Genomic DNA, 23,753 nt, shown 5'->3' with positions numbered 1-23,753 from the left:
GAAGAGAAGTTTCTGATGCTTAAAGCTCAGTTTGTGTCCTGGGGTTTAAAGTTTTACGTATCCCTCAGAGTACACCTGTCTCTTGATAAGGTCTTCCCATCTGTAGAAGCACAGGGGGTGCTGGCATCCAATCTCAAAAATTGAAGAAACTGAGGAACATTAAGTCCACGATAAAACAGCAAGACAGAAAAAGGATCCATCGCTCAGCTCCTTCCTCTGACTGAATATGTTCCTTTCTGTGCAAGCTAGTATAGACAGATGTGTTTGAGGGCGGTGGTGGAAGGTTGGACCGGGACAGGCAGTGTGGAGACCCCATGGGACACCCAAGAGACTATTTGTTGACCCCCACTGCCCTGACTCGTAAGGTTTGCCAGATTACGCTTTCAAAGAATTGGCACCTGGAGTGATGGGAATGGGCCTATTTCGGTGATTTCCCCAACATGCCTCAGTTTTTCCCATGCTTATTAAATATAGCGTTTGCTGCAGACAAGTCTTTCCTGAGAAAAATCCCCCTCTGTTTTCTTGGAAAAACAATTGGTTAATAATAATAATAATAATGGCCAGTCTTCGCGAACGAAGATTTTTGGGAAAGGTCTTTTACCTTTCCAGCCTGCGCAATGGATTTTTTAGGTGAGACACAGCATGCACTGAACTGAGCCCACCCTTTAATCCTAAGGTTCATCTGCCGGGGCCAAGCAAGCTTGGACAATGGCAGTGAGGTCCTCAGGACGTAGGTTTGTTTAGAGTGACCTTCTCATAGATGGATGGCCTCACAGGGCTAATTGGTTAATAGAGCTGGTAATAAAATATGCTCTTATTTGTCTTTAACTACATGAAGAAAATATGCTTTTGCAATGACAGAGGCAGAGATGCATTGGGAATCTGGTCAAGGGTGTTCTAGTGAGGGCTTTTAGTCTGGAGAAAAAATAAATATACATGTTGAAATAGAAAGCCAAGGACTCTGCCAGACACACTTGGTCTAAATCTGGGCGTGCTTGAAAGTGTCACTGAAGTCCTCTTACGATGTGATGGCAGCCTTGATGACTTCCAAGGAAAAATGAGCAGAAAGTTTACTTGGCTGGACAGTTATACATAAAAGCATCTCCCCAGAAAGCCAGTCTTTGGAAAATGTAAGGCATGAAAGAGCCTGTGGGTGAATGTTGTTGAAGACCCGTGACGAGGACATGCAGCAGTGCTGGCTGAGGCAGAATCCACGGGATAGGTCCCTGCTGTGTCGGGGGACACGGCTCTGCCCTGTGCTCAGTAAACCCCCAGAGTGGATGTGTTCAGCTCTCCACCGGCTTCCTGAGGGACACAGAGGCCCTGGTGAGAATCAGCTTTGAGAGGGAGGTGCAGTGAAGAGGGAGGGACATGGAGTAAGGAGAGAAGAGGTCTGGGTGGGCATGGAGGGGAGGAGAGGAGGGCGGGCTAGGCTAGGCAGTCCCTCCCTCCCCTGCCAAAGCCTGCTCTCCCTGCTTGTGATGGGATAAGAGGTGAGTATGTAGGGAGATTTTCTTTTCTATCCTTCCCTCATTTTCATGTTTTGTCCTTTTGTTTCCCACCCTTCTCTCTGGGGCAGGAGTTACTTTTGCCCCTCAAACAAAGTGTTTCTGAGCCCATCACCTGAGACACCCAGCAAGGAGATGATCAGCTGCAGGTAAAGAAACTGGCTTTAGGAACTGGACTCTTATTGCTCTCTTTTTTTTTTCCCCCTCCCAGATTTGTCACCATGAGCCTCTTGTCGCTTCCATCCATCTGCATTTTCCTGCTTTCCCAAGGTACATTTAAATTCATCATTTTGCATTAGTGGTTTTTGTCTCAGGTGCTTCCCCACCTCTGGCCAGGGTTCTTCGTTCTGAGGAATGAAAACCAAGTCAGTGCCTCTCCCAGAAATTTATTCCTAAACTTCTGAAACATAGTTTCACACAGAAGGAGAGAAAAAATTATACCTGGAGAAACAGCTTTTCTGAGAATTTGAACATATGTGACTGATCTGTAGGTGGAGTGTCTAATTGATATGGGAAAAGCTGATGTTGTTATCATAGTAAAAGTGCATAAATTTCTCCAGTGCTTATGACTGAAATCTCAGAAGCCTAAGCTTGGTCTAGCTCTCATTGTCACACTGTCCCCACGTGCAGTGAGCATAGGCACTGTCCTGTGTGCTGGAGTTATGTCCTTGGCATTTTTCATCCTTTCTCTGTCCCTGCTAGAAGGAATTTCCTGTCATAGGTAAGCTGCTGTGTCACCAAATTATTTTTTTTGCAAATGTGAAATGTATACAGCAAACCAGAATTTTTGCTGTTATAGATTAAAGCAGGTGTGGGGGTTTTTGGGTTTGTTTTTTTATTTGTAAGGCAGTTTGTAGCATTTATGGGTGATTATCTGTTTAATCCCACAGTTTTGCTGGTGTTGAGTGTACTAGAAATCCATGTTGACCAGGAGATGGTCAGCAAGATCTCAGCTGCTGTCAAGTGTAAGTTTGCTTTATAAAGCAAGTCCTTTCTATTTCTGTTTTTCTCCTTCCTTTGTTTTTTTGGTTGTTTTGGTTTTTTTTTTTTTTTTTCATTTATTGTACCCATTCAGTCCATAAAGTCCCCAGCAATGATCTGGCAAGCACAGCACAGTGACTGCTTCTGCCCTAGCATGGCTTTCTTCCTCATTGGTGTTGGCTCTTCTGGGATGCAACCTACTCTGTTTTTCCCTAATTGGCTATTTGCCAGCTGGCTGGTGTTTCTGTCAGTTCCTTCAGAACTGACTTCAAGCAATCCTGATTTAGAGAGCTGCGTTTAATTACAGATCAGACATCCCACGTGGGTAGTTTTTTCAGGCTGTAAAGCCAGCCACAGTCACGATGCTGTGAGTAGGGGTGACAGAGCTCTGGCTGGCTGGCAAACCATGTTCACCTGCAGCTCCCTGGATGTACTTTCAGTCACTGATAAACTGTATTGTATGTTCTCCTGCTAACCATTATTCTCTATTGGCTGTCAAGTGATAAATTACATTTTTTCCTATGCTGGGAATGCCCTCCAGCCCCATCCTACAGCACCATGTGTTCAGCTCAGATATCCCACCTTGAGGTGCTGTGTTTGGGTGTTCCTCACTGCTGCACATCACCACAAGTCCTTGGATGGGCTGCAGACATCCTACTTACAAGTCCCAGGAAGAAAACTGCATGGCTGCAGCTGGAGCCCCCTCCTCGTACTGCTCGACTCCAGAGCAACCTGAGGAGCATTTCTCCATGCTGAGCCCAGTCCGGAGTGGGGGCACAGCAGATTTCTCTCTCTGCATGCTTAGGCAGGCAGCTGGGGGCAGGGAAAACAAACAGGGTTCTTGCATCTCCACATTCAGCCTGGCTTGGAGGATAAGGCTGACAGGCCGGGATAGTGCTGGAAGGGGGGCTGTGCTCCAGCTTGTCCTCAACACAGTGCTCCAGGGCAAGGCTGGGTGCTCTGTTAGAAGAACCAGTGACCCAGAAGGGAATGCTTTACAACTTTCAATCCCTATAATCTGGTATGAGAAAACCATAATTATAAATTCAGGTTTTGGCTAGCAGAAATGATTTGGAAATAGCGGTGATAATAGAAAGATTATAATAATGGGGATAGAGTAATGTCACTGGCCAAAATGGCTCAAAGGTTTGGTGTGCTTGCTCTCTGTATTGAGCTTCTGGATTCAGTTTCCCTTGAAGTTGGTTCTGGTAAGTGCTGCAGAGGCGACTTTAAAATTTCCGTTTAAATGTTTTGAAAATGACTCTTCAGCGTCTGCAAACTGCCATTTATTTATTTATGTCAGTGAAATTATCAAAAGCATAAGCACCTCAGAAACTTGTACTTGGGAGCAGTTGTGTTGATGCAGGTAGGAGTGATACAAGGACACATCTCTGAAGACAAGATAAAAGGCAGATATTTGTGAAAAGTGTTTCTGTCAGTGTCTGGGAGCTGTTCAGAGAGTTCATGTTTAGAAAAATAAGAGCATGTTTTGAAAGATGTACTGCAGATGAAACACTTTGGTCTCCGTGGGACTCTGTGCACTTTGCAAATGCCTCCTGTGTTCCCATCTGTGCCCTGGGCTGGGAGAGCCTGCAGGTCCCACCAGCGTGGCTGCCTCTCCCTGCTGCTCACCCCTGCAAGTCCTCACAGCGAGAGCAGCTCTCCCTGCGGTTGGTGGTGCTGCACTGCATCGGCTGCTCCGGTGCTTTCACTGAGCCAGGAAACCAGGCTGGGGACCTGGACTCCAAGGTGAAAGCCTGGCACACTGTGAGAGCTGAGCTGGAGCTGCTGCAGGCCAGAGCATGAGCGCCTGTGGGCTGTGGGACATCAGCACTGGGCTGCCCCCTGTCTGCGAATCCATTTGTCTGTCTGGATTTTCACCTCTTGTCTGTCTACTTTCAGAGAGTGGGACTAACAAAGTGCAGTTTCATGGTGTATATATTGTTTTCTCCCAGTGATGCACTGCTCTGCTTCGTTAGATGTCCTTTTCCTCTTGGATGGCTCCTACAGCATTGGCAAAGGAAGCTTTGAAAGGTCCAAGCACTTTGCAGGCAAGCTCTGTGATGCCTTGGACATCCATCCAGACAGAGTGAGTGTCAGGAATGTCTCATCTAAGTTTCAAGCAGGTTGGCAATGTGTGGAAAGGCCAGTGGTAACGTGCTGAGTGAAATTGCAAAATCCAACCTACCAGCTGCCCTGAGGTCAGAGTATTTATCCAAAAGCCAGACAGGCTGTGGTTCCTGATGTGCATCAGTCCCACAACACTACCCTGGTTGAGGGCCTTGGGGTGGGCTGGGGTGGTTGTTGTACTTGATTTCCTGCCAGTACCTTTCCAAATAAATGTCAGGTCTTTGGGAAGGTTGTGTCAGAGACACAAGGTCTCTGTGTAGCAGAAAGAGGAACCTGATGCTGGACAACCTGTGGCTTTGAGGGCTCCTGATCCATGTCTGATTCTCCAGAGAGGTCTGGGAACAAGGCAACAGGGGCAGGTCTTGTGTTTGCTCCTGGTTCCCACAGCTGGGATGCTTAGACTTGTACCCAAAAAACCTCCTCCAAATCAAATACCACTGCTGCTCCAGGTCCTAAGATTGAAAGCTGCTGCTCTGCCCCTGTTGCAGAGGGGCTTTCAGCTTTGGAAGCTGAAGTCACCATTCCCTTCCATCATTTTTTCACCTAAAAAATCTTTCACCCTTCACATCTCAGCTTATAGCCACACAGCACAGGAAGCTTTCTGCAGCCTGAACAGTGATGGAAAGGAAGCACAGTGCATCTGAGAGGCTTTGAGAGATGCTGGGGGGGCTCAGGTTAAAAGGGGCATTTACTTCTTGTGGTGCACACTGAATTGACTAAAAGACTTGCATCTAGGGACCAGTTGCGGTGTAGACTTAGGCAAAAGAATGTAAACATTTACTGTTTGCAGATTTAGTGTTGTGTTGTGTTTTGTCTTGTTTTTTAAATACCATCCTTCCCCTAGTCTTTCACTTAACCCTCACATAGACTGGACTGAAAATCAGTAGCCTTTTCGACTTCAAAGTTGTCACATTCCATAAAACTTCTTGTCAGACTTCAGTGAAATATTCTGGATCTACTGCCCAATACAGACAATTTAGTCCATTTGCATTTTCAACTATAGAAAATGGTTTTAGAGGAAGTAGTAGAAAAATTATTGGTTTGTGGTGCCTACTGTGCTCAGTGCCAGAGGGAGCTGCTCCTAGTAATGGAAAGATTTCCTGCACAGTGTCTAAATGGGTTGGTATAGAAGCTGTTATTTATAAACTTACTGTCCCTGAGGCTACTAGGATCTAAATATAAATCCTAAGCTGCCTGTAACTGCAGCAAAGGCTCCTGTTGCTTGTAGATGAACTTTCTTGCCTTGTTTATAGTCTGTATAGATAACGCTGGGGTTTCTGCTCTATTTTGAGCTCATTTAGAGTGCCAGTGATTCAACAGGGAAAGCAGAGTTTGCCTCTATACAATTTAGTCTTCCCAAATTTGTAAATTGATCAAAAGAGTAAACTTGCACAGACACCTTTCATAATCTTTAACCTTTTCTTTTAGGTCCGTGTGGGAATGATACAGTTTAGCTCAACTCCCCACCTTGAATTCCCACTGGATTCTTACCTAACCAAACAAGAAGTGAAAGAGAGAATCAAGAGGACTCTGTTCAGGTCAGCTTATTTTACAGCTCTTCCCTTTTTCTGGGGTATGAATAATCTCTGGATTGAGAGTTCTGTGAGATTCAGACATCTGTTTTGCTGTCCGAACACAATGTGGTGCCCCCTGGGAGGGAGGTGAATGAACACTGTGGTCCATAATCCACAACCTGCTAGAAACATGCAACCTGGTCTGTCTTTGGCAGGGAAAGTTGATAGGGGAGAAAGTTTTCGGAGTCCTACTATAACATGGTAAATTCCACATTTTTCTGGCCATTTGTGCCAGGCAGTGGGTCACACCCTCCATGGAAAAGCAGGCATGCTGTTCCCTCATGGCTGAGCAAAGGCAGGACAATGTGCTGCTTCATTTTTTGGTAGTTACAATTTCCTTTGTCCTGAGAGCTGGTGACAAATTGCTGGTCTGTAGATATCTGTGCATGAGTGCTTGCTGAATTCAAGAGGATCAGGTTTTCAGATGGAAACCTTTTTTCTTTCTGAATGTTAAGACTTGGATGTCTTCCCATGACCTCAGGAAATGGAGCCAGAAGTTCAAAGAAGCACTGTCCTTAGAGCCTCTTAAAATCCAAACTTTTAATCTCAGAGAAATACATTTGGATCTACAAAGGATCTGACAATCACCCCAAAATAAAATTTGTTTTGGTGATAGACTAGGTACTGGTTATGGCCTGTGGATGTCTATTCTTTTAGCTGATCTGCTTTAGGATTAAAGGTTATATCAGCATTTCTCATGGATGTCTTCTGCTCTCAGAATGATGTCCATATTGCAAGTGAATTGATCACTTTTGCATTTTTCAAGCAAGATCAATTGGCTGGTTTTGCTGTATTTCTTTTGATAAGTTTAGCCAATCGAGAAAACCACTCGTGTACTGTTACAGGAAAAACTTTCCAGAAAACAAGATACATCCTCCTCTCTGGCTGTTGCTTGAATGTGGGAGCAGAGAAAGTGAAGCAGTGTTTGGTGTCTGGCACTGAAATTCCTTCATGACAACAGATGGATGCTGACAGATCAAACAGAAATAATGACCTTGTGCTTGGCTGTTTCATCCAGTTTAAATGAAAAGCTGACATTTTGAAGTAGATAAAATAGTTATGGATGGATTCCAGTTGGCTTCTGAAAAAAAAAAAAAAAGGGTGTTTGTCATCTTGGTTGAGAGGCTCCTTGATGTGCTTCTGATGAGCCTTTTGGCCAGTGAGGCATTTCCTGACTTCAGCCCTGTGCTCCAGGCACAGAGCTGACAGCACTTGGAAGGAGACAGCGCTGGACTGAAGTGAAGCTTTTGTGATTTATTCCAAGACTGTTGGTCTCTCTCTGTGAATGCTGTCCAAAGAGCTTTGGAATTCATTGGCCAGTTTCAGCCATATTCAGTGGTAATCTCAGAAGCTAAATTTTATATGAATTTCTTTCATGTAAGTCAGCAGCTTGTTACAGGAGAGAAACCTTCTTAGTGCTGTTCCTAAAGAAAGGCATCGGGAAAAGTCTGGACCTCTTTTGGATTCAGAAAATCCTTGTTGGACTAAAGCCTCAAGCATACTTCCACTGTGTCAAAACCCAGCATACCTCCAAAGGCAAACTGATAAGAAATTGAATTTAATGTGTTTTGGTGCAGAGACTCTTTATTGACTTTTTCTAATCCTTGGGGCTCATATGGGCACAGTGTACTGAGTTAGTCAAGATTTAGTCATTACACTGACTACACACAATGTGTCTTCCCTCATGCATGTCGCTTCTCACTGAAATGTCTGATAGATACAGATATCTGGTCAGAAAAAGGCAGATTTGAACATGCTATGAACACATGGTCACCGAGTATGCTTTGACATGATGGAGTGTAGAGAAGGAAGTACCTAAAGGAAGAAACTCAAAGCAAAAAGGCCTGGCAGGTACTGAATGAAAAAGGTTTCTATGAAAATCAGAGGATAGATGGAAAAATAATGAACTTGGGCATGATGAAATGCTTTTGTAGGACAAGCAAATCAGGAATCAGATGCTGAAGCAAAGGATGGATGTTCAGAAAGCAAATGAGGTGTGTTTGTGTCAGCACTGATGTAGGAGAACACGAATCCTCCAAGGAAGGAGAGACACTTCTGATTTGGTTTCCCTGGCTCTCTCTGGATGGCAGTAAAAGCAGCCCTAAAGGGCAATCACAGAAAGTGATTTATAGCACAGCTCCTTGGACAGAATTAGAGGGCAACTGGAAATGTCTCTTTTGATCTAATGGCTGTATTATCACCAGATCTGTGCCATATTCCCAGTGAGCTGGAATCAAATATCCAGTTGAGGATTGCACATTACAGACCTCTTGCATTATACAGATGGGGAACTAGCAAGAAAGGAAGAGGGAGACTCATGTCCATGCAGGACTTACCCCTTTGAAATAAGCAGAAATTTAGCCCTCCAACAACAAAAAGATGATGCCTTGTAGGCAGGGATTGAAGCTGGCCACAGAAGCTGAAGAACTTGCAGTGGAGGTTGCCCTCGGTTTTTCCAGGGGATGAAAAGCCTTTACCCAGTGTGTTGTGTTGTAGCAAGGCCTTTGGTGTTGGCTGGGTGGGGAACATGGGTGGTTGATGTGAGGCTTGAGTTAGTTGTGTCAGGTGGCCGCAGCAGGGCCTGGGGTGCCTGAGCAGTCTGAAGCTCTGAGTGTGGGAGGTAGGGACGGAGTTGGGGCATCTGGGAATGATTTCTCTCAGTCACCTTGGGATCCAGCTGCACGGCCCACCAAACCTCACCCTGCAAGACAGAGGCGAGACCATCTCCTACCTCCTGTCCAAGGTCTCTATCATGTTACTCGTGGCTTTTACTTAAACTTCAGTGTTTGGCTCAAAATGTAATCATTCCTGCCTCAACCTGACAGAGATCATAGTTTTATATATAATTCTGATGACATTTCATGGGACATAGAACACAGAGTCCAGTTAAATCCTAAAAGCAGAGGAGGACAGTCCCTGCCCATGGAGCTCACTAATAAGAATTAACAGATAGAGTAAATGTGCAGCCCATGAAAATAACCATATCCTGTCCTTCCCCTCCTAGATCTCTGTGTATGTATAGCACTCCCCTTTTTTATTCCCTTCTCCTTTATTTTTAGCACTCTCTGCAATGAGGAGCTCCTTCCCAGTTCATGTCCAGTATGCCATCACCATGCATCTTGCTGTGCAGACACTGGCCATAGCCCTGCCTGCCTGCAGTCAGCATCCCTTCTCTTGGGTGCACTCTGCTACCAGAGGGACCTCTCCTGTCCCTCCCCAGGCCTTGTGCTGAAGTGCAGCACTACCTCCCAGACAGACACTGCAGTATCTACACGCTCAGCAGGACAATCAGACTCTCAGGTTAAGGAGGCATCCAGGAGTCAGCAAATCTTATTTTTTAATAATATCAGAAGAAATGAGTTTCAGGATTTCTAAAGCATCTTTGACTGAAGCTGTCCTCTGGCAAGCTGTAGCTTATTTTCTACTTATACTGCATTCAAGGTTGCTTTTCTTTGGGAGTTATTGCACAGCTGCAAGGCTTGATGTCTGCCCTTTCCTAGTGCTTAGCAGCAACCCATTTTACCTGCTGATTTATGTCACTGCTGGAATGTGCCCCCTTTGGCACTGTAGTCCTGCTGTGGATTTAGTACTTTGCTACTGAGAGGATTGCTGAACATTGAACTAATCAGCTTATACCTCAGGAACATTCCCTTCTCCAGGGAATATGGAAATTGCCAAAATATGCCAAAATATGAAGGTACGTGGTTCCTTGCACCACCAGAAACAGCTTTTGTGGGGCCAGGCAAGAGGGATTAGACGGTTTTGTGGAGAAGAACCTGGGATCAGTGCTAAAATCTGCCTCTGTTGTCTTTGGTCCAAGATGACAGTTTTCATCCCTTCAGAGGTCAGCTTGAACGCCCCTCCATCTCTGTGGATGTGTTGTGTGGCAACAAGCAGAAATATGCTACATTTCCCATTGCTAGATGGGGGAAATTTGAAAACCAAATTGTAAACTCAGTAGCAGAAGAGCTTCGATTTCTGCTTTTCTGATTTTTATCTCCTTGCTTTCTAGAGGTGGGAGCACAGAGACAGGTCGGGCTCTGAAGTACATTCTCCGCAAGGGATTCCCTGGTGGCAGAAACTCAAGTGTCCCTCGAGTCCTGATCATCATTTCAGATGGGAAGTCCCAGGGCAGCACTGTGATGCCTGCAGTGCAGGTGAAGGAGAGACACATCACAGTTTTTGCGGTGGGAATCAAGTTTCCAAGGTAGGAAACATTCCAGAGTGGGAAATGGAGTCCTAGCTAGGCAAATGGCAGGTCCTAGTGAGTGAGGGGTGGTCTTGGGCTAGATATGAGTTTTGGGAAAAGAAAGGGGGAATTTGCAGATTAACACATGCATGGAGGAAACACTGCTTTAGCGGCTGATGTAGAAGGAGGACCAGAGTTAGTGAGGGAAGCTTTTCCACTCAGGAGAGCTGTGCTACTGCCTGAGACTAAACACAGGAGGACCTGGAAAACCGTTAGACAAGTGTCATGGTTTTGTGTCAGCTCTCTATCTGTTGCACAAGGGTTGGCCTTTGATACACAATTCTTTGGGGGAAGACTAAGCAGTTGAACCCTCCCTTGCCTGGCAGGTGGGAGGAGCTGCATGTGCTGGCCAGCGAGCCCCCCGAGCAGCACCTGCTCTTTGCTGGAGATGCTGATGATGCTGCCAACGGCCTGTACAGTGCCCTGACTGGCTCTGTCTGCAGTACCACTGCTCCAGGTAACCCCTCTCCTGGCTCTGCCTTCGTGCCTATGCTTTGAGCTTGGACCATGTCACTGAGTGAGGAAGATGAGGCAGGATCAGGAAGCGTACAGGGGAATTAGCAGGTGTTGCACTTCAAGGGAACCTGCTTCTGGTGCCCAGACTGGATGGTGTGCTTGCCAGCTACCTCTTCAAATACTTCTAAGTTGCAGGATCTTAAATCTTTCTGTTTCTCAGCTCACCTTTGAAAATGAGCATATCAGCCCTTGTGTATGTCATGGGGGATAGAGGGATAAACACAGTTGTGTGACATTTTCTAATGGACTTGGCTACTTGACTGTGTGTTAAGGGGAAGCACCAAGGGGCTTGCTGAAGATAGTAAAAAGATAAAACTAGAGTGGTCTAGAGGTAGAAGAAAATCAAATACATGAATGATAAAGGCAGCAAGAGGGCTGAAAAGCTGTAATTGAATCCTGAACTCAGCAGTGTGAGGTTTATAGCAAAGCAAAGGAGGCTGAATAGTGAGCTCCCCAGAAAGTGGAGTAGGCTGGTGAGCTTGTCGACAGAAAATTTCCCTTCTGGGGTCTCATGGAGGCTCTTGGAAGCACTACTTGGTCTGCTGCTGGCAAGTAGTTGAAATTGGTTCTCTTTTCAGGCAATTGATGCTAGTTTGCATTTTTCTTTGCCACAGGCTGTAAAGTTGAATCCCACCCTTGTGAACGCAGGACCCTGGAGACTGTGAAAGAGCTGGCTGGGAACTATGTGTGTTGGAAAGGCTCAAAGCAGCCCAATGCAGTGCAGACTTCACTGTGCCCCTTCATCAGGTGAGCTGGACACCCACACATCTGCAAGTGAGTGGGGCTGAGAGAACATGAGAGATACAGTAATGAGGCTTTTGTCTGACCTTAACTCTATACTGGGATGAAGACTGATGCAAACATGGTCTCTAGTCGTAGGAATAGGCTCTGCTCTGACCATTGGCTGATCTGAGAAGCAAAGGGTAAGAGGAGGAACTGAGACAAGCAGAAGAAAATTAGCCCAAGATCACCATATATATTATAAATGGAATTTGGATTAGTTTCTGATCTGTTGAACCAAGATCTTTTGAAGTTTACATCTCTGTAAATTTCTGTTTACATCTCTGTAGACTGTGCTGCAGAGGGTTTCTAGGTCCAGCTCCCTGTGCTGGTGCTGGTGCTGGTTCTGTTTTTGTCCACTCAGGCTTTCTTCCTTTCAGAGAAGACCCTTTTTCTTTGCTTGACTACCCTGGGGTAGCTTAGGAAGGACTTTCCTATGGGGAAGTTCCAGTCACTGTCAGAAAACACTACTTAGAATGGATGTTTTCTTTTGAAATACTTGTTTTGAAAAATTGTGTTTTCAAAGGAAAATTTGTTCCATTGAAAACACAGTAAGGTCAACCTTGAAGACGCCTTGTTAATCTTTCAATTCTTGATAGGTCTTATTCTTCCTGTTTCAGATGGAAGAGAGTCTTGGTAAAATACCCATCCAGATGCTTCCGGACTGTATGTCCAGGTGGGACTTGGCTTTTCTAAAATTTTTATTTACGAAGCAGGAAAGAATAAAAAGATGGGGCTTTGCTTTCAATTCTAAAAATTTTGTTCTGAGTGAGAGATTGTGATCCTTAGCAAGCAGTTGATAGTTCATCCAGTTTTTTTGTCTCATGAATATCTATGACCAGAGTTCTTCTGGATTAAAATGTCTTCTGGTCATTTCTTCTTCTACTTGAGAAGCCTGTGAATCCTCATCTACTCAGGTGCCTGTGGAAGAGGTTTGTGCTTGCAGGGTGCCACTGCTCTCCAGCTAAGGGCAGGATGCAGTGATGCCTCCAGCCATCGACCTGCTACTGTGAACAGCATCAGTTTAGCAGGGAACCCGAGCCATGCTGATTGCCAGCCTTATTTGTTGTGACTGTTGCAATAGCTGTGGTCCTTCACTTCTATTTGCAAATTCAGGTGGCAGCAGCTTTATTTTCTTTGTCAGTACAACACTGTTCAAGCAGCAGACCAGACTGACTCATTCACTGCTGTTGTAAATCTGGCAGAGCAGCAGGACCTTTAGTAATTCTATATTTGTATGTATGGAGCTTCAGTGATGTTGTTCCAAAGCAAACAAAGTGAGGTCAGTCTGGTTTGCTTTCTTGTCCTTGCCTGCTGGAGAGCCATCCCAAAATGAAATTGCCATTGAGGTGAGGGTACACATGTCCCTGTGTTAGTTCAGACTCTCCAGCAAGAGGGGCAGAGCTGTGACCCCTTTTCCATTAACGGTGATGCTCACACTGGCAGAGGATGGGAAGGGGCAGGCTCTCTGTTGAGTCCTTGTCTTTCTCTCCCCTGGTCCTGTTTAGACCCTTGTGACTCCCAACCGTGCCAGAATGGTGGCACATGTGTCCCAGAGGGACTGGACAGATACCACTGCCTCTGCCTGGTGGGGTACGGAGGAGACTTCCACTGTGGTAGGTGTGAACTTGTGCTCTGCCTCCTTCCTTCTCAGCTGTGGTGGGCCTTTGTGGTGCCCTTTGCACTGCCATGGGGATGACTGGGATTGGGCTGCAGTCTTTGGGCTTTTCTCCAGAAGACTGGCTTAGTTTATTCCCGTACGAATTACGACTGTGTCAGGCCCAGTGACTGGGTCCTGCTGTTCAGAAACCACGTGAATATGGAGAGCATCAATACTGACAGTCTCACTCTGGTGTGGCTGCCTTTGGGTGTAAATGCAGGTGCCATGTGATCAGGATAACAGAGAAACTGGGAGAGACACATTGATATGTGCATTGGTCCCCTTCCTGCACACACAAGCCCAGGAGGAAGTCCTGGTTTGGGGAGTTCAGTGTGAGGAACCCAAGAAGGTCCTGTTCATTAAAAAATGCCTTGTACTTACTTTCCCCAGAACCAAGACTCCTACTTCCAAGTGTCTCAGGGTGTTATAGGTGAGGGTTTGGTGCTTGGACTCTCTCCTTTCTTCAGTGTGTGACTGTGTACACTCAGAGTGTTTTGCCCGCTGTACTAAGAGAGTGAAGTTGTGATTTCTGGTTTGAAGTTTGCCATCCAGAAGTTCATGAATTCCCCCAGACCCCTATAGGTATTTCCTGTCTCTAAAGGCTTATGTGACATCCAACCAAAATAAAGCTCACTCTTGGCACGTTTGTCCTGCAGCTCACAACATGACTGGGTTTGGGTTACTGGACACAGTGTCCCTTCTCCACACCACAGGGCTCCCAGCAGGCCCCAGCCGAGGTGCCTGGCATGCTTGTCTTGTTGCCCTGTAAATTACTGATTGCTGTCTCCCTTTCCAGCAGCAAAGCTGAGCCTGGAGTGCGGTGTGGATCTCCTTTTCCTGCTGGACAGCTCGGCGGGGGTCACACTGGAAGGGTTCCTGCGCTACAAGGCTTTCCTCAAGAGGTTCCTCCAGGCAGTGATGGGCCAGGACTCGCCAATGAGTGTGGGGGTGGCCCAGTATGATGATGATGTCAGGATACCCATTGAATTGGGCCAACACAAGGATACACTCAGTCTCATGAAGAGCATTGATGCTTTGGATTTCAGTGGAGGAAGAACCCTGACAGGCAGAGCCCTGCGGTACATTGCAGAGCACGGTTTTAGGAGCACCCCGGTCTTTGCAGACGTGCAGGACGATCTCCCTCGTGTGGTTGTCCTGCTCACTGACTCGAAGTCCCAGGATTCAGTGGCAGAAGCCCCTCAGTATGTGAAGGACCGAAATCTCTTCTTGATTGGTGTAGGCAGCAGCTTCGTGAGAGCAGAGCTGACCAAGGTGACTGGCAATCCACAGCAGACAATTGTCTACTCGGACCCCCAGGACCTATTCAACAGGATCCCAGAGCTGCAGAGAAGAATCTGCAGTGTGGACAATGCTGAAGGTAAGACTGTGGTGTGGGCATTGTGGGATGAGTTTGCTAAACCATGAAGAGGTGTTCTGAACTCCACTGGGGAGGAGGGAAAGACAGAATGATAATTATCCTTGTTTGGTTTGTGTCAGTCACAGATCCAGGGACTAACCTTTCATGAGTAATTTTTTGTGAGGGATCTCTACCTACTGGTGTGAGAGAGACATAGATCATACTTCACAGTGCAGTGTTGAATTTTGCCCACAATTTCCTCTCACTGCTTTTTTTAGTCAGAAAGGAGTCTATGCATATTCTGAAAGATACCACATTTGCACTCTTTTACCCAGGCTGCCAGGCACAGTCTCTTGATTTGGCATTTGCTGTGGATGCCTCATCTGGAGTTGGCCCGGAGAACTTTCTGTGTCTGAGGCACTTTGTCAGGAGCAGCTGTTTGCACTTCACCATCAACCGGGATCTCACCCAAATTGCCCTTGTGATCTATGGCAGCAAAGTTCACACTGCGTTTGCTTTGGCCACCCACACAAGCAATTCTGCTGTCCTGCAAGCCATCGACCAGGTGCCTTTCCTTGGGGACTCAGCCTCTGCTGGCAGTGCCTTGCTGCATATTTATGGTGATGTAATGACCGTGCAGAAGGGAGCGAGACCTGGTGTCAACAAGGTGGTGGTGCTGCTCACAAACGGGGGTGGACTGGAGAATGCAGCTGCCCCAGCTCAGCAGCTGAGGCACAACGGCATCTTGGTGTTTATGGTTGTTGTTGGGGATGCACAGAGGGACACGCTACTGAGAGTTGCTGGGTCTCCCAGCTACCTGATCCACATCTCCTCCTACGAAGACCTGCAGTATTACCAAGGCTTTATCATTGAAAGGATCTGTGAAGGTAAGAGGACATCCAATCCTTACTCTGTATGTTGGTGCCACCAGCTGCTGTTATTGTAGATTTTCTGATTCTTTACTGAGTAAGCTCGATAGTATCTTTTGCATTTTGTTGATGGGGAAACTATGACATAGAGATCTGGTGACTGTCCAAAGCAGTCCTATAGGAATGGTAAGCAACGAAGATTCAGTCCAGTGGGTGAGACTGGGCGCAGTATGACTGGCTCTTTCTAGCCCTGCTAGATCTAGGTTCTGCTTTCCCTGAAAGGAAAAAAAGTTTGTTCTTTTTCTGATGATGTTTTAAATCTGTAGAATTTTCTGAGTGAGTTACTGTACCACCTGCAGTGTTGCTGGGGGGGGCTTAATGGCACATGTTTCTGTGCTGGTCCCTGAATGTCTTTCTGAACAGGTTTGTGACCAGGTGTTTTCAAAGTGGTGAGTCTGCAACCTCATTACTCCTTTCCTCCTTAGTGTCTCACTACTGAAGTTATGGTGTAGGCTTTCAAGAGTTTATAGGTGTTGCACAGGACTTAATCTTAAAATTGGGATCTGCCTATTTTGAAGCCTGTGGACTGCTAAACTAGGCCTTCAGACAGCTTGTGATTAGTTTTGTTTGCAGCACCAAATCCTTATCTTCAAAGTGGGAGGGAAGAATTTTCAAATATTCATGTAAAAACTCACGTTTGTGGGGGAAAGAAAAAAGAAAAAGGTGTGCTTTCTTCAAAACTTCGAGTCCTGAGTGCCAGTCCCCAGCTGGGGAAAAAGACGAGGCTCTAATACTGAGATTGAAACACTTGCATGCTGAGTGTGAGTGCATGTGTTTGATGAAAATCAGCTTTTCAGAAAGGACAGCGACCTTCATTTTCACATGTTAATGGTGGTGAAAGTGTTTCTAGTTAAAACGCTATGCTTTGTTTCTCACTCAAAATAGCCCGAGTTTAACATCTAGTTATTTGCTTTTGTTATGTCTTAACACATTCATAAGACCAAAGGAAGAAGAAGTGTGTTTTGAGCTTCAGCACAATCAAAGGTCCTTTTTATCTCTGGGAATACCTGTGTCTCCTTCAGGCTTAGAAAGAAATACAGCACCCTCTGTTTGGGGTGCAGATGGTTTCTACCTGGAACTTCTCAAAGGGTTTCTTTTGCAGTGGTATTTTCAGCTGTGTTATTATAAAAACAATGTGCTGTACCATGAAATTAACTGAAACACCGTGGATGAAGGGGAAGAGACAGCAAGGTTCAATGAGTCAGGGTAAGAACTCATCATTTTCTGAGACTGAATTGCTGCTTTCATTTTATGTGCAGGTAATCACTGTTTGTACTAGATAGGCCGGGACCAAGGCTGATGTAAAGATAAGGCCTTCATTCATTCTTCTACTCCCAAGTCCAAGACTCAATAACAGAACCATGGTCTGTGAAAGGACTTTAAAAAATTTATGACTCATGATAAGAGTATTTGAGAAACAGACCCTGCCTCTGGATACCTGGAATATGGTATTTATTCTGAGGCTCAGCTGAAAAGTGTCCAGAAAAAAAGGACCAAGGGTCTAAGAGAAAAGATCCCTAGCATTAAATGTATACAAACCTGATTAATGGAAATAAAAGTTCTTGGGATCATCAAAGGCTATAATCCTTGAAGTGCAAGAAGCTTGTTTTCTCAAGTACTATGTTAACAGCAGGCTTGAGTTCAGAGAAAAGGTGTCCTGGTGGAATAGCATTATTGCCCCAGATAAGGGCTGTGAGGTTATGCTGTGGAGCAGCCATGGAGGGATGTGGTGGACACATGACACGTAAAGCAGAGCAGCATGGAAAAGTTCTCTGGGGAACAGCAGAGCCTGGAAGATAAGTAGTGTGTCCAAGAGACCTAGCTTTCATTGCCAGTGGCTCTGCCAGCCCAATGGAAGTGAAAGTGTATCCCTTGGGGATACACTGGCTGGTAGGACCCCATCTGAGATGTCCCATGGTGAGAAACATGTTTTTGAACCCAGCTTGGCTCCACATAAAATAAACCAGACCTAAAGATTGAGATGTCTCAGGACTGTCAAAAAAAAATGGATTTCAATTACAATTTTGCCAGTGTTAGATGTGGGTTGAGGCTTGATGTGCATGTATCATCATCATCTGTACAGGGAGAACAAGCATCACGTGTGTTAAGCTGTAGAAAGCCCCCTGACAGATGGGGAATAATAGTTGTATTCTTTCCTTCTTCCCCATTTCCTATTCCCTCTGTGCTTTTCCTACCATGGAGCAAAGGGCAAGGCTAGCAGCTCTACACCACACAGTTGTTCAGCAGAGGAATTTCACACCACTACCAACACGGCGGTGGTGTTGCCAGCAGACTGGAAGCAAATCCCTCTGGGATGCTGCTACTTAATCTAATGTATTGGCAGCAAGACAGCATGAAACACTGCCAGCCCTGCTGACAGCTGGGCTCTGTTGTGTTAAGAGGGTTGGGAAAGCTGTCACATACTTCATAACAACAGGGCTAATAACTTGGGCTGTGGTTGCAGGCTTCTCTCAAACCTCCTAGAAAAGGAGCCCAGAAATTTTTCCTGTGTTGTTTTCCATTCATGCCAGCCTTACTTCCCAGCTGATTTCTTGTCCTTGTTCTTCTCTGGTGGAAACTTATGTCCTCTCTGGGACAAAGTGGGGTTTGAATTCCAGTACCATCTGGGATTGTAAACCTCTTGGAGCAGGGCATGTGTCTTGCTCTGCATTTTCAGTGTCTGGATGTGGGGAGCTTGGAAGTGCTCATGTGTTCAGTGCATAGCTCTGAAGATGCTCCGTTTTGCTTTTCTGTAATAGGAAGCCTAACATGATGTCACTCTTTTAAGCTTTATTAGGAATATTCTCTTCCAGATTAGGATATCTAGGAAAGCTGTTCTGTTCTGTAGGTTAAACACAGAGGAGTTTGACACTTGACACACAGTCCTCTGTGTTGAGACAGGGTTGTGAATTTGCACCCTCTGCCACGTCAATGTGTTTTTCCAGTCCCATTAGCCCTAGATGGCATTTTTTGATGTCTGGGATATAGAGTTGCTTATCAGCACTCCTGATGGATGTGGTTCCTAGCTATTAATACTCTAGATGTGCCTGAGCCTGCTCTTCTGCTTGTGTTTGTTGCAGAAGCAAAAAGCCCCGTGAATCTGTGCAAACCCAACCCCTGCATGAACCAGGGCGTGTGCATCCTGGGGCCTGGGAGCTACCGCTGCGAGTGCCACGGCTGGGAAGGACCCCACTGTGAGAGCAGTAAGGATCAGCAGACAGCAACCACAGCACATGTCATCCCTTCTGAACAGATCCCACACCACCACCTCTCCCTCGAGCTGTTTGGTGCTGATGTTGTCTCCATCATATAGAAAGTGGAGAGGTTTGGGCTAGTGAGGGGAACAAGGGCTTCTCTCACGAAGCTGTGTCCTGTTTTATACATTCACTGAGTTGGCTGTGAGTGGACCCTGAGAAGGTCTAAAAATTTTGGTAATCTTCCACTCTGTTCTGTTCCTCTTTTCCCTCTGCCCTGCTAGAAGAAACAATCTCTCCTAGACTACCCAGGTAGAAAGAGCTGGCTCTCTTTTAATGGGAGGGAGCCATTTCTATTGGAGCATGACCCCCTCCCTATTGCTTTCACTGCTTTCCATGGTGCAAAAGCCTCCCCATTGCCTTCCTTCTCTTCAGCAGTGGAGCAAAGACCAGGAGGTTGGGAGTCACCGGCTCCCTAGAGGGGGCCCTGTGCCCATAGAGAGAAGTTCTCAATTAAATATTTTGCTTTTTACCTGAGCCCAGCAGTTCTGAATCTCAGCCTGTGACCTCTAACACCTGTCAGCTAAGGCCAAGAGAATACTTATTTGGTTGTCATGAACTGAGCGTGACCCTATCCCTTGGTCCTAAAGCCCTTATCCCACATCTGTGCTTCTCTTCTGCAACAGGAGTTCTCCGGGGTGATTCTCCAAGATCTCCAGTTCTTCCTCCGCATTCCCATGTGCAGTGGAGTCCAAGAGGTTTGCAGCACTTCTCCAGAGCCTTCTGGCACACCAAAAGGCACCTGGATCAGAGACACTGACACAGATGTGCCGAGTGCTCCAGTTCTCCCTCCAGGAACACTTACTGCCACTCACAGGCACAATCCAGCAAGCCACCTTGGCAGTGATGGAGCTGTTGCAGCACAGGGACTGTGCTGAGGCCATTCCCAGTTCCTGCATTGCACAAACTGGGCTTTCCAGTTCTCTCTTTCTTTTATAATTGAAGTAAATATTTGTGTTTAAGTATTTATTTCTGGAATTTTACATTTCCTCATCCAGGTCCTAGGGCCATGGGATTGGTTTTTTAAACAGATCTTGAGAGATCTTTGTGCTAGTTTCAAAATATGTAGAAGTTCGAGCAATTCTGGAGCTCCTGCTGAAGGGGTATAACACAGATTACACACTTGCAGCCAGGTGCTGGAGTGAATGGCTTGTTATATGCAGGAAGACAAAGAAGAGGAAGGAGAACTGATTACAAGCCTCTATTCTGTTTCAAAAGTTGTCCATGCTGCTTTCTTCTCTGAATTTATTTGGAGGGATTGAATATGGTTTATCTTCATGGGCATTTTGTAGCTGCATATTTTTGATAAGGAGAGGTTTTAAAGAGTGTTTAATGATTGGTGCAACTCTAAAGCAGAGCTTTGGCACTCAGTGTGTGTTGCTGGGTTTTTAGTAGGTGTGTTGACTGCTTTTCTTTTAGTTTTGACCCAGGTCAAATCCAGTTACCTGTGCTGCAAACACACCAAGTAAGGGCAATCCCCCAACCATTTGCAACAAAGGTCTGGTCTGTTTAGGCTCTAGATGGAGCTGTGACTTGTACCATCCTTTTGGTCTTGGATCTTGGTCTATCTGCTGTGAGGTTTAACGCCATTCCTCCCCTTCCAGCAGCACTTGTATATGACAGCCACAGGCTGACCTGGAGGGACTGGACCAGGGCAGCCTCTTGAGTGCCTTTGCAGCATGCTGGGAGTAGGCCAGAGGGGGAAGGGCCTGGACCTCTCCCCCAAGATCTCACCCACCCTTTCCTTCCTTCTTCTGCTGGCCACCTCTTTGCTCTCTCCTTTGCTGGTGCATACTTTCTCTTATTCTTTTTTGCCTATCCCAGGTCAAGCCTCACCTCTTCTTTTTGGTTCTGTTTCCATGGCTCAGAGCTTTGCCATGTTGCTTTGCTCTTGTTTTGGAGCTGGCTGAGGAAAAGTCTGCTTATCCTGGCTTGAACCTGGACAGATGAACTGAATTCCATTCCTGCCTCCCATCACGGTTTTAAGCTGATCTTGTTTCTAGCACAGCAGTGATCTCTGCAGTGGTCTCTGGTGGGCTGTGATGGTTCACATGTCTCCAGAGACAGTTTGGCCACAGGCCTGCATCCTTTGGAGCATCAGCCTCACTGTACCTCGAGATCAGTTTGCCCATGAAACTGTAATATCTACATAACTGCTCCGCCAGAGCCCACAGCTCCCAGTGTTGTGTTCCTGCTGCCTTTCCCATGGTGTCTGTCACATCAGGAGAGCAGGAGCAGGTCTGGAGGAGGCTGAGGCAGAGGTAAAAACTGTGGCTGCCAGTGCTCATGAGAATACTGTCTGTTGTTCACAGAAGAAAAATCCCCTCACCCAGATGTCCTGGCCCCATGTTTGAATAGTAACATTAGATGGACAAAGAGAGACACAAATTGCTCTGCAGGTTTGTTGTCAAAAGAAGAATGGTCTGAAAGCACTCTCAGGGATAAAAGCTGGCACTGAGACAGGAGCAGCACTGTCATGCCTTGTGGGAGAAACCAGGCTAGGAGAAAGGAGAATTTCCCTTCTTTTCACTGTCACTTTAGTAGGTTGTCTGTGTCCTAAGGCAGAGCAGAATAGAGGCTTAGTTGAAGGACTGACATTTGGGATACAAAGAGAATCTAATCTATTAATGTTACTTAGGCATGGCTGTAGCTCAGCACTGCCTCTGTTGTTACTGTCAGTCTTCTCTTCTCGTGGGGAGAATGGGTTAGATCAGACCCTCAGCTGACACCAAAGATGTGGTTCGAATTTTATGGCACAGAGGAGTCTGCGGAGCTGGCTATTCATGCTGCTTTGAAAAGTCTCCCCAGCCTCCCTGCGCCTCCTGTGTTGTGTGGAGGGTCCGAGGGACCCCAGTTCTCACCTCCGCTGTCCTGGGGGGTTTGCAACTCCCTGGGGGTTTCTCTGCCATTGTTTGTCTAACAGCATCGTTAGTTCTCTCCTCACAGGCATTTGTCCTCCATGGGATCAGTCTGCCTTCTCAAACAGCAGCACATTTACCTTGTCCAGCACACAGCTCTGGAGCTGGGATGTGCTTACCTGCCCTGGTACAAGTGCCTAAAGCCATTTCCTGCGGGATAGTCTGTACAGTGCTGCTGAGCACTTTGCCTTGTGGCAAATGTGTTATGATGTAATCTTTGTTTGTGAGTTCTTTATTTGAATGCACAGCTAGTAAGTATGTTTTTGGTGTGTGGGGGCTTTCCTTGGGACAAAGTATGCTCGCGGGGTGCTGAGCTGGGGAAACCCTGTGTTTTTACCATCCTGCTTTTTAAAGCACAGATGCACAAACACCTCTGTAGGATTCAGGAATCACAGACTGCAAAATCTCATGCTGGAGACAACATTTTAATGTTAGATGAGATACATCTAGCCATGTGCATCAGTTTCTCAAGCAGAAATGAGATGAAAAATTGGAAACTCATGGAGCAGCTCAGGAAAGCTGGTTTCTAAACCCAGCCCTTGGACTCTGGGAACATCTGGCTGAGGTCTCAGTACCCAGAGTGCCCCAGGGATCCCCAAGTGTTAGGGATCTACAGGTGCTGTGACTTTTCTCCTGAATGTGACTGATCCTGAAGCCTTGGATGGATCCTCAGATGGATGCTCTGGCAGTGGCAGTGCCCACCAGCTCTCCTTTTTGTATGAGACAAAGCACTTTGCAAGGTAAGAAGGTGGTGGAGCTTTGGAGAAGATGGGAAAAGCCAGGCTGATAGATTAAAATATATGGGATGGTCTTTGAGAGACCTGTTGATCCCACAGGCAAGCAGGACACCACTGAGCAGTTGTTGGAGCTGTTTTTATTTTCTTTTTAAAAATTCGAGTTGAAGATCCTGGCTAATTTCTAGGCCCTTTCTCTTGCAAATTTTAATTAAGAGTAAGTAGGTAAGTGGCTTGGATCTCTGACATGACTCCTTATTAAATTCATTCTCTCAGACTAGCTTTGATTCAATCAGAAATATTTAATGATGGGAGCTCATTCCCTTAAGGCTGGGTCAATGTTTGAGGCTGGCAAGGGTACTGAGGAGGTGGGGTCCCTGCAAAGCCAGCACAAATCCTGTCTGGCATCAGGGCAATGCAGGGGATGTCTGTGCCAGGTTGTCATTAGATGTCTGGGCTGCTTTGACTAACAGAGCCATGAATTACTCTCACTCTGTAGGACTGCTGGGTGAGCCTTGGCTGATCATGAGTTGTGCTGGCTCCAGGAGAGAGCCTGTTTCTCCTTTAAAAAGCTGGGATTTAAATAAGTTTCATGGATGTCATTCCCTTAAGTCCCACCTTCCCTCAGCAAGCAAAATCATGCCAGTTTGTGGTAAGTAAATGTGTATGGCACCTGTACTGTAATGGCTGCAGCAGGGAACCTGGGATTTGGATCCCACTGTGCCACTCTCACTGGGTACTGAAAGCCCAGGTCAGCCTGCAACAGGTCTGCTGATGCTCCCCTTAAAGCTAACTGGCTTCTTCAGCTTGTAAAACCCCTGCAATCTTACTGTCTTCAATAGAAATAAATTAATTTGATTCATACCCAGGACAACTTACATAAATGTTCAGGCCAACTTCTCCACCAATATGAGATTTTTTTTTCTTTCTTTAAAATCTGGCACTTCTTAGTTGAAAATCAGTGTGCCCACTGGCAATCTTGATGTGCTAATCAGGAACCCCCAGGAGCTCTTATATGGTCGCTCCATGTATCCACAGCAAGAACTGTGGAGGTACTTAACTGAGAAACTTGCTAAGAAAAATGGTTTGTAGCAGCAATTTTCCCTCCAGAAGAATATGGGCTTCTGCATGAGACACACTGCAGGCCCCAAGTGGCCTGGCTG

The 23,753-nt window shown here is 46.1% G+C and overlaps 1 protein-coding gene across 2 annotated transcripts; it reads left to right on the top strand.

Moving 5' to 3' along the window:
* The first annotated feature begins 1,729 nt into the window (after nt 1-1,729).
* VWA2 (von Willebrand factor A domain containing 2) lies at nt 1,730-19,903 on the top strand. 2 transcript variants are annotated; one of them, XM_027692180.1, is made up of 13 exons: nt 1,730-1,778; nt 2,399-2,473; nt 4,445-4,578; nt 6,048-6,157; nt 10,206-10,400; nt 10,769-10,899; nt 11,573-11,705; nt 12,359-12,414; nt 13,247-13,354; nt 14,195-14,776; nt 15,091-15,642; nt 18,765-18,887; nt 19,565-19,903. In XM_027692180.1, the coding sequence occupies exons 1-13, from the start codon at nt 1,730-1,732 to the stop codon at nt 19,696-19,698; spliced, it is 2,382 nt and encodes a 793-aa protein (XP_027547981.1). In that variant the 3' UTR covers nt 19,699-19,903. The 2 variants fall into 2 exon arrangements, with proteins under 2 accessions (XP_027547981.1, XP_027547982.1); XM_027692181.1 differs by lacking the exons at nt 1,730-1,778; nt 2,399-2,473; nt 4,445-4,578; nt 6,048-6,157 and adding an exon at nt 8,090-8,187.
* Nucleotides 19,904-23,753: the final 3,850 nt, after the last annotated feature.

The sequence above is a fragment of the Neopelma chrysocephalum genome, unplaced genomic scaffold, assembly GCF_003984885.1.
Source record: "Neopelma chrysocephalum unplaced genomic scaffold, ASM398488v2 Primary Assembly neopelma1_85, whole genome shotgun sequence".
Lineage (NCBI taxonomy): Eukaryota > Metazoa > Chordata > Aves > Passeriformes > Pipridae > Neopelma > Neopelma chrysocephalum.
Note: the sequence above shows the minus strand (reverse complement) of the source record. Positions and strands in the feature narration are given on the sequence as shown.